The sequence below is a fragment of the Syngnathus scovelli genome, chromosome 12 (assembly GCF_024217435.2).
Source record: "Syngnathus scovelli strain Florida chromosome 12, RoL_Ssco_1.2, whole genome shotgun sequence".
Lineage (NCBI taxonomy): Eukaryota > Metazoa > Chordata > Actinopteri > Syngnathiformes > Syngnathidae > Syngnathus > Syngnathus scovelli.
Window position 1 is genome coordinate 8203560 of NC_090858.1, and position 10719 is coordinate 8214278.

At 41.4% G+C, this 10719-nt stretch overlaps 1 protein-coding gene across 11 annotated transcripts in view; it reads right to left on the minus strand.

Annotated features, from left to right (window-relative positions):
• The window catches only part of pde10a (phosphodiesterase 10A), a 40863-nt gene that overhangs the window by 7772 nt on the left and 22372 nt on the right, over nucleotides 1–10719 (minus strand). For 4 of the 11 annotated variants that reach the window (XM_049735727.2, XM_049735726.2, XM_049735724.2 and 1 more), the window contains 12 exons: nucleotides 10330–10461; nucleotides 3179–3207; nucleotides 2344–2467; nucleotides 2199–2248; nucleotides 1976–2116; nucleotides 1702–1857; nucleotides 1431–1481; nucleotides 905–963; nucleotides 717–768; nucleotides 489–631; nucleotides 273–365; nucleotides 5–191 (listed from right to left, as the gene is read on the minus strand). In XM_049735727.2, coding sequence (XP_049591684.1) covers nucleotides 5–191; nucleotides 273–365; nucleotides 489–631; nucleotides 717–768; nucleotides 905–963; nucleotides 1431–1481; nucleotides 1702–1857; nucleotides 1976–2116; nucleotides 2199–2248; nucleotides 2344–2467; nucleotides 3179–3207; nucleotides 10330–10461 — 1217 coding nt within the window. Of the gene's footprint in view, nucleotides 1–4; nucleotides 192–272; nucleotides 366–488; nucleotides 632–716; nucleotides 769–904; nucleotides 964–1430; nucleotides 1482–1701; nucleotides 1858–1975; nucleotides 2117–2198; nucleotides 2249–2343; nucleotides 2468–3178; nucleotides 3208–5228; nucleotides 7342–10329; nucleotides 10462–10719 lie in introns of those variants that run through there. The other 7 variants (XM_049735725.2, XM_049735729.2, XM_068652558.1 and 4 more) reach the window with 6 other exon arrangements.

Genomic DNA, 10719 nt, shown 5'->3' on the forward strand with positions numbered 1-10719 from the left:
TCACATTTGCACAGTGTAAGGCCAGGGCACAGAAGACAGCAAACATCTTGAAGTTGTTCTCATCTGTTTTAGTGAAGGCACTACCGCTTAACTTATTCACCATCTGCACTACTCCGATAACAGTCCCCCTGCTCACGATGGGCATGCACAGGATATTCCGCGTGGTGTAACCTGTTTTCAGGTCCACCTCTCTGGCAAATAAGATCCAACCATCACAAAGTCAGTTTAATGCATCGGTTGCTGTTCAATGAAAAGACGTTTCGGCCGCTTACCGGTTAAACCGCGGGTCTGCATAGGCATCTGGGATATTTAAGACTTCCCCTGTCTGAGCCACTTGACCTGCTATTCCTTTCTCTATAGAAAACCTGCAGGAACATATGAGAGGGGATCACTCGATTAACACGGCAGATGTTTATCAGATTGAGAATAAAAAAAGAGTCAAAGATGGATGAATGTGTAGCAGCTGGCAGAACGGTGACGTCACACACCTAATTTCTTTGGTTTTCCTAAAGACCGGCCTGCCTTCTTTCTCCTCTCCGATATCGAACAGGTCAGAATACAGTTCTTTGTTGTTTTGATCTACCTGGAAGAGTGCACATCTGTCGGCATTCACCAGGTTTTTTGCATATATCTGTAATGAAAACAAAGCTATCCATTAGAACAAATAGACAATTTTGGTCTTACTATTTTTACCATTAAAAGAAAAGTAAATTTACCATAATGTGTTCAAGTAGAGAATCTATTGCCACAATATTATCAAAGTATGTTCTGTGAGGAGAAGACAGGATAGATTGACATGTTTGATAAAACATTCAAGACATGAAAGGGAATTATTTTTTTTTCTTAGCTTGATATTATGCTAATGCAGAGGTGAAATTATAGTGCTGTCAAGAGTGACTCTTACTTTGACACATCTAGTAGGAAGTCATTGAGCTCAGTCTGTTTGGCGAGGCCTCGGCACACCTACAAGAAGAAGAAGACGAAGTAGGTCAGGTCATAGGTGGACTCATGCATTTCCCATAGCACAATTGCAGCATCCTGCTTGTACTCCAAACACACCAACACGTCTGTCTTGCGGCAGTGTTTTGCAGCAAGCAGCCAGCCCAGGAGTGCCGTGCGCAGCAGTCCTATGCAGCTCACAGAGTCCCACTGTGGCCAGTCCTGCAGTGGGACACTGTTTCTCCTAGGTGTTACGCTATGGTTTCATATAAAAACAGTACTGGGGCATAATGACGTCCTCTGAGACCTTGTTTGTTGTATGTACAGCTCAGCTGATTGGACAGGGCCCAGTTGCAATGCCGTTTCAGTACACAGTGGATTTTTCCATTGAAAACAGTAGTGCAGAAAAAAAAAAAAGCAATGCCACGAACATCATAATGATAATAATTGCAACAGTTTCTTTGCACAGGTCCCTGTGGACGTTTGCTCACCTGTACTTGATGAATGGCAACTGAGGCCCACGCTAAGTTTGCTGTTGCAACCTAAAATTAAGAAAAAAGAAAATTGGTGCACTTTAAAGCAATAATAAGTCATCAATAAAATGAGTAAGACTTAATATTTAGGTTTAGTCTACACTTGGCAGTGTATATGTTTCATAGAAAGAACCATCATGTAAAAATAAACAAATCCGAATGCCTGGAGTGAGTACTAGGCCAGGCTCTATCTTTCATATCTGGTGTGTTTTATTTTAGTGGAATTGACCTCTTGGTGGCTGAGGTTGAAGGGCTCCTTTCCCCAGTGCCGACGCAGCTCCAGGATGGCGATGAGGTCCCCGATGGCAGTGAGGATGGGGAGGCACAAGACAGAATGAACACGGATCCCTGAGTCCTGCCCTGTGCCATCTGGGAAGCGCTCGTCCTGGAACAATGAAGGTCATTCCGGAAAGTTAGCTCACTATGGTCCAGCGATGCAGCAATACAAAACAACTTCCTTTTTAATTTCTCACAAAATAAAGATGAGCAAATAACAACCTTACCCCCATGATGTCTTCTACTAGGAGTGTTTTGCGAGTCTTGGCAACATGAGCTGCAATGGTTGTCCCAAATGCGATGGGGCCAGAAGGGACAAGGCTTGGGGGACCGTCCTTGGTCCTCGTTGGGGTGAACAACAATAAACTCTGCTTGGAAGCATGGGAGAGAAACAACAAAGTGTGAAGGAACTCTCAAACACAAAACTAGACTTCACTTCTTTGCACTTACATTGTTGCATTCTCCCAAAAAGTAAAGTGCAAATCCATCAGCTTTTGTTGCTGCAGGAAGACAAAGATACAAAAATACTTTTCAAGTTGTCTAAACTTGCAGTTTTTTTTTTTTTTTAATGCAAAAAGATAAATAATCCTAATACCTGTTTTAACGATGTTGCAGAGTTCATAGAGCAGCAGCTTGTTGTCTCCTCCAGTGTCCAGCCGCTGCTCCATGTAGCTGTTGAGTTCATACACCACACCCTGCATGTTTGCATCCTGGTACTGCTGGACACACACACAAAAAAACGTATTTCCGTACCATCCGACATGGGTAAACAACAATACGGAAAACAACTGGCAGCTTTTTATTGTTGTTGAATGAACTTGGATCTTCCCAGCATTCACAAAGACCTTTTATCACATTACCCGCATCCTCACCCGGATCACCTACCCCGCATCCCGAGAGGAGGCCATTGAGGATAAAAGGCTTTGAAGCTCACATTCGTCTTAAAAGTTTGCTTATGTAACAGGCAGACCTCCTGCCTTGCGCAAGGCCAAAAACCTGTCATGTCTGCGCCTACAGGGAGGGTGAGGATGGGGGCGCGGCAGGGGGAGCGCCGCACTAGAAAGCTTCCCTCTAGGGATTCATTCCACCTTCCCACATCCTGTTTGCACAGACGTATGGATGACGCATCCAAAGGTTGAGTGACCCTCATTTTTTTCTGCCTATACGACTTTGTAAGTCCCTTTCATTAAGGTCATGAATCCCACTGAGCCATCTGAGATACTGACTCCAGTGGGCAGAGAGGCGTCAAAATAAGATGTGAGCTCAGTGCGGCTGCACAAGGGAAATTTCTCCGACACAGGTGTGTACCAACAAATATAACCCTCTTAACTGCCTTTAAATCCTTTGTGAGAAATCTGCAAACTTTTGCCATTTTACTTACTATACACTCAATATATGATAGTATATGTTCACAATGAGACAAAACATACCCTGCTGACCTCTTTAGATGATGTGTCATCTGTAAAGAGAAAACAAACACATTACACAAAATGACAAACAATACATCCATGAAAAGCAAATTAGCTTTTTGTATAGGATTACCGAGCCGCTAACCCGGTTGGTCTTTCATGATCTTAGTCTGAATGTTTCATTGTCTGACTAGAGGGGCTTTAATATCCTTGTTTTTGTGTGTGTGTCATTGTTCAAGCAATCATTTTCTACGCTATACGTCACCCCTTAACACTGCAAAAAACATTTAGGCTCCACAACAATTTGGTTAAAGTAGTACATTTCAACTGGTAAGTAAAATGCTAGCAAATATTTTTAGGACCCGATAGTGAAGAGAACTCAATACTTGCGCAAAGGACATTCTTGAAGTATTGAATCTGGAGCAACTGGACTTCTTTGGGGTGTCATATAGAAAAACTTGACCCTCGAAACATTTCACCAACTAGACATTAAACCGAGCAACACCCCCAGAGAGAAACTAGCTCACGACAAGGTCAAGACATACTGGACATTTGGAGAAACGAAAAAGCCAGAGCACAATTTTGGACTAGATTAGAACTAGATTATATTTCCACATGTACAGAACAGAACCAAGAATATAATATGTGTAGCAATACTGTAGGTGTTACTAATAACAATAATTCTATGGTAATAATTTACAGGAATGAAGGAGATCCAATTATACAATCAAGCTGCACTTAACAACTTTTATTTTTAGTCAACTGCTTTGCTATGCAAGTCAACTACTGGTTAGACACATTTTTGGAGCAAATGACTCACATGTGACCACCCTGTAGTCGCCATTCCCGCCAAAGAATTACATCGGGGCAATGTGAACTGAAAAATGATTTTTGGGAGCAGGGTTATGTCTTCATCTACAAAAGTTGTCTTTAATTAGAAATTTGTATGCTAGTACTGGTCATAAATCTGGTGGACTTTCCTTGCCACTGCTACATGTGTGAGTAATTGGTTGGCTATTGAACGTAATGTCTGGAAACACTTGATGTGAGCAACTTGGTGAACAGTCACTCACGAGTCACAATCAACTTGTAATTTCACCGATGAACTCATTCAGTGTAGTGTTCCATTGACCAGGCCAAGTCGTGACCCAAACTGCACTAAAGTCAAAAAGGCAAAGCACTTGTTAGTCTAAAACTCAGTCCTCAAATGTTAGTCCATACATTCTTTTATTTTTCTCTAGCATTAATGCAAATAACAGAAGGCTCCACAGGAAATGGCCATTTGAAGGCTGGGTGAATTATCAGTGCCGGATGCAAAATTACAAGGGAATGAGTAAATTAAAAGAAGGACTACAAATTGCACATAAATTGTGGATTTATATTTCCTCTTCTTTTACTCAGGGAGACATTTGTTGTAATTATGTTGCTATTAAAAGTAAAATCCAGAGAGAAATCATTTTACTTGACAAGTACAAAATTCCGAGAGCTCTACAGCAAATTCCAGAAGGGATTTGAGGCTATTGAGAAGACAGTCAAACACATGAAAATTGACTTTGGACATTGATGATATTTAATGATAGCCAATGATAACAGTTACTGGATTTATACTCTGGGAGAGCTACTTGGGATGAAAATAAAATCATTCACACAGTTTGAACAGTTTTCAGTGCACATGAGTCAACAGCACGAGAGCAGAAACGGCTCCGATCTCTTTGATAACGTTTCATGTGATCCAACCATGAAAAGCCTCGGGTGCACTGGAGAGACGAAATCTTACTGACTCAAGCTGGTGCAAGCTTTGAAACAACCCTCTGTGCATGTGAAGAAAGAATTACAGCCGGCCACATTGTTTGCTGTTTTAAACATGCCTCTCTTAGTTTCCTAACTTAGCCGTGAGAGCTATTTTAGAGTGAACTCCTGGCCATGTGTGACGTCAAACAGAAGACGGGAGGAGGGGGGGGTCCACTTAAAGAATGCAAAGCCTTTGAGAAAATTAAGAAAAAAAAATCTTTCTTTCAGGCAGTCTGTTAGCTTTCATATTTATGAACAAAATATAATGAAATCCATGTACCTCAGAATCTGTCTGCATCTTCTCCGATCAAATTCACCAAAATTGCGTTAGGCCATCGGTCTCCACACTGCACCGGACTTAGATGGAATTCCAGCAGACGTTTATCTTCGACAAGTTTCAACCACCAAATTATTAGCAATTTAGCGCATGGCAAAGCACATACCCACACTATGCTGTAACATGAACCTCAGTCCAGAATGGTCAAGCAAAAATTCCCAGGGCACAATAAGGGTTGTGCCTGCATGAAAATCAGGATACGCCAGCATATCCGCATGTGCCGGCTACAAAAATAGAGTCCCAAGTGTCCACGTTCCCAACACTGACAACAACTAGTCCATTCTAAAGGCAACCACTATTTTCAAGAATCGGCCATGCTTTCAGTAAACATTAAACTAAGGGCAGGCCTTTTCTTAGAAAATTGTCCAAATCCGTCCATCCAAAATTACATTCAGTATAGTAAAAGCTGGTGAAGTATCGATGAGACACTAACATGAATGAGAAGGTGTGTGTCCACTACTCTGGACGGAGACCTTTTAACTCTGCATAATCCCTCAGTCGGCTGAGTCTAACTTGCAGGATCATTGACGGGAGCTTTATTGATCTGCTGCCACGGTTACATAAAATCCCCCACAGGACACAAACCGGCCAGACTGACTCAGCGCTCTATGTGTCAGCCAAGTGGTGGTCTTTAATTGATCTCGTTTATAGACGACATAGATGATATCCTGCTGCATTTCAGGAATCTGGCAAATTGGAAATCACAGAACTCCATCTTTGAAAAATGCAAAAGAATGCCACCCATGAGTTGGAGTTCCGACTAGCAAAGGTGGAGCAAATCGACCTCCCTTGACCTCACAAACTGTTGCTGTCACACAATATTTGTTAATCATCAACTAACACACAATAGAAACCACATTTATCTGTATTCATTGGCTATACAATCGCTATGTTTGCTCGCTTTCACAAGGGATCGGGGATGATAAACCGATGGGGACTTTGGTGATGGGTATTCATCAACGTTTTAAGCAACAAAGTTAACATTTTGTACACATTTTATTGTAAGTTACAATGTGTCTTTGAAGGTTTTTAAAGGTTTTGTAATTCTGAAAGTCCAACCTCTTGAATAGATTCATTTGTTATGGCAAAAATTGGCAAAAATTAATTATGCTTTCCATTTTTTTAAAACTGCAGCACATTTCACGTCACACATTTATGCCTCACTTAGTTATTAGCTAATTAGACAACAGGCTTCATTTCGAACAGAGCCCCACACCTCGTTGATAATATTTTTGTGTAATCTTTTCCAGCATTTGAAGAACCAAAAGGGTGTTGTGTTATGCTGGCATGAGCACCCGCATCTCCTCCCTCTCCCTGATCACAAGCCCTGCAGGTGAGACGGAGCTCTTATCCCACCAGTGGGGGGTATGTGGAATTGGGGCATGCCACACAAACACATCTTTGTCTCCGTGTCACTGCCATCCACACTCTGAACTAAAATGGGGAATCAGCTGCTTAACACGCTTGCCCTTTAGGCTCAGTTGAAACAGTCTAATCCGAAACAGAATACACATTTTTCAAGCACTTTTTCAAAGGAGGATTGGGATGGACAGATAACCGTCCTGATTTAAATTATCACAGTTATACAGAACCACAGTGAACCCCTGCTATCCGTTGGGGATAGGGACCGAGAACGATCACTAATAATAAAGATCCGTGAATAATAAAATTAACACGCAACAAAACAAAATAAAAACCTACGAGATGAATATAATGGTCAATACTAAACAACAAATGCTTAAACAGGAAATCATGCATTTGTGTTATTATGTACAAAATAGAATCTGCATTAGTATTTCTCTCTCTCTCGCATGCTCTCTCTCTCTTTCTCTCTGTCTCTCTCTCCCCCTTCTCTCATACACACTCACACACACTTGTGGGTAAATCAGATGTAATCCAATGTTGTCCATCACATGAGCCAAAAGAACGGGACACGCTGCAGGGACTGCTTCCAGGAAGCGGTTAAACTCAATATTGATCACATGATGACAAGGCTGGCGGAGCTTAGAAACAATATAAAAACTCATCAGTTCTTAAAGGTGTCACCAAAATATGACAAATGGAAAAACAGCTGCTTTAATTACCACAAATTTGCAAAGAGAACAAAAGAAAAAGTTGTTACATGACAGTCTGTACATTTTCAGTCTGTTTTGAATAAAACATTGTTCCTCTTTTTTTTGAAGGACAAAAGCTGCAAAAGAAGTAAAAAGTTTGAGAGTATTCAGGTACTATTTTAAGAATCTCGTGGGACTGGACAAAATGTTCATGTGAACTGTTGGTAGGATAACAAATAGTTTTACCAGGTTCTGTAAAGGAAGCTTGAAGGAAGTTAAGTCCCTATCAGAGAGACTATTCCAAAAGTGGAATTTGATTGCATTTTGAAAAATACATATCCAAGATATGAAGCGTGGATGCTCTAACTCTAAAAAATAAAAATAAAAATCTTTGCTGAGGCACAGGCTACACCCGTTAAATTTATGGACCTGTTCTCAAGGCTAACCCAGCACCACCAAATGGCTTACCAAAAAAGAAACGTCAGAGTAATTATACTGGTACTGCCCAACCTAACATTAGATTCAACTTCATTAAAGCCAGCACTGCTTGCAGAAACTTGATTCTTTGGGAACTAAATAGGCATGTGGAGCAAACACAATGATGTTCATTATACTGCGTATTTAATCTAAGGAGAAGCCATCAAATAAGGTTTGGCTCGGACAACGACCCTGACAATGCATCGACTTCGGCAAACGTAACATATATATGTATTATCAATTCTTCTTAGGCATTTTATTAAATGCTCTGCTGCCTTCAAATTTTTAAGATCTAGTTTTACCTAACACTGTCTCTGGTATTTCAGGCGAAGGCCTCACAATCTCTCGGAGGATTACAACACAAACACAGGAGATTTTTCCTACTGTATTTGTTTTTCGTAAAAACTAACATGTGCCACGATGAACAATATGTTTTCAATATGTTAAGGAGCAACAGGAAGACTATTTAATCGTAGTAGGTTTTAGCTGAGAAAAAAGCAGATGGAAAAAGAGAAAAACACTGTAAAATTCGGATTGGCAATAGCTGTGACACAAATCCAGAGTTGGTGGAACTCCAATTTGTTGGGATTTCAATCCAAATTGAACTATTTGGAATAATTTGCTTCAGGGTCCAATTTTAAGAAAGCAATCACTATTTCAATGTACAATTTCGGGTAAGGGGGGCCCAAATTCAGATTTTGCCAAGGTCTTTCTGCTTCATCATCAATTACCATTGCAGTAACTTCCAGTGTTTTGAATGCCAGAACGTGTAAAGGGTATTTGGTACTCTTCATGTTTTTGCAGTAAACAGGCTAAATCCCTCCATAAAATGATCTCACATCTTCTCCCTCACTGCTCTGTGATAAAGTTCTGCTCTGATTCCGCTGCGCTGACCCAAGCTGAATGACTCCGGTGAGTTATTCCTATTTGGCGCCAGAGGATTTGATTACCACCATGGGCCTAAAGAAACGGACACACTTCTATTTGTATAGAGAGAGTTGCTACAAAATGTGACAAATCTATCATATGCCAGTTTCCTCTTTAGCGACAACACACCCAGTGCCAGGGCCCTCGCTGTCACCGCCGACAACCCAAACCCCTACTGCCCCCCACCCCCCCTCCCCTGGGCCCCCTTCAGCCAAGCTGCATGTCTCTGGAGGACGCCTCTGACGTCAGCAGCTCGACTGGGCTGTGCGCCAGCGCTGTTGGCCCTTGATGGATGCCGTTGGTCTGGGAAACAGCTCACTGAGTGCGGAGCGGTACACACTCAACATGGTCCGCTCAAACACATCCAACAACCTGTAAACAATCGACAGGGCCGTTCCCTCTCTTTCTTCTATCTATCATACACTTTGGAAAAGGAGAATATGTGAAGGTGAGGAATTTTTACAAAACAAAAAGACCTAAATAATAAAGTAATGGTTCCCAAAAAGTGCACACGGGTTCACTCCAGGAAAAGTGTTTTGGTGCAGTGGCATTTTTTATATGAAGAGAAAACTGGTTGGGCTCCAACCGCTAACATACCAAGCAGACAACAGTCCTCTCAAAAGTACACCATGTATTGCGCCAAGGCACCCATTTTATATAACCCCATCTCACAGCACTAGACAAAACACATAACGAATAATTACTGAAATAATGATGATCTCATCTCAATTTATTTACAAAGTGACTTAAAATCTGGGCGAGTTTAAATGAACACAAAGCTATAATATAGCCTACACAATTGTTTCTGGTAACGTCAATGTTTGTCCAGCCCCTTGCTGCTAAGTAAAAGAACCCAATGAAAAAAAGGAAATATTCTAGCCCCACCCACAAGACCGTTTGAGTAGAAAAGAGGAACAGAAAAACAGAAAGACACACTCCAGAAATTACTCTGAAGAAGCACTGTGATCATGAGAAACATTTACTACAGACGTCATAGTTCTGTATTCTGATTTTTTGATGTTTTTTTAAATGCCTCGGCTATGCCTAGATATTCTATCCATATAGGTTATGAACAGAATAAGTGACAAAGGGCAGCACAAACCAGTTCAGGGCTTGCCGCCACAACAGACACTGAAGGCCACAACTCCATTCGTCCGTTTAAAAAAGGGCGGGTAGATGCAGTATTTTAATTGTATTTTTTAGAATAAATATTTTGTGTATTTAATTAAGCAGCATCAAGTAAAGAAGATTTGTGCATTTACGTCATAACAGGAAGTTTTAACATCTGGGGTTGAGATCCTCTTTGATTTTTTTGGGTTGTATCAGTCAGTTGTACGTTACAGAGACTAAGAACAAGCGTGAAAAATGTGTCCTTTAAGGAGGGAGGGGTTAAGCAAACTAAAAGTTACATGGAATTTTAAGGCAGCCCGATTTATGCTTGACTTATTCTGGAGCATGTATGCTCAAAAACATGAAACCAAAGGAACACATGACAGAAGTTATAATAAACCTAAATGAGCAGATCCAGTCATGATGTCAGAGTGATGCCGAAAAGTTTGAATGCGCGTGTGTGTCAGTGGTTGTACCTGCAGGCCTGCTGCTGGTCTTCCTCTTCAACCATCTGTCCAACGTCTCGGCGCTCACACTCTCCAGCACAAAGTCATCCAGCATCTGCGGGTGCAGAGAGAGGTAGGCCTTCACTTTCTCATCTGTCAAGCCTGAGAAGCACAGAAGCAAAAGACTGTTTTAACTCAATTACAGCACAGCTTTGTTCATGAATAACTAATGCAGGGAGATGTGTGTGTGTGTGTGGGGGGGTGGGGGTGGGGGGGGGGGGGGGGAAGGTTTTCGGGAAGCTCTGAAGAAAACAAGATATAGGAGGACAAAATAAGTTGTGTGACAACATGTAACATGCTGTTCGAGTTAGGTAAGCATGTGAGCACCTTAAGTGGGCTCATGCTCATCTTATGTTTACA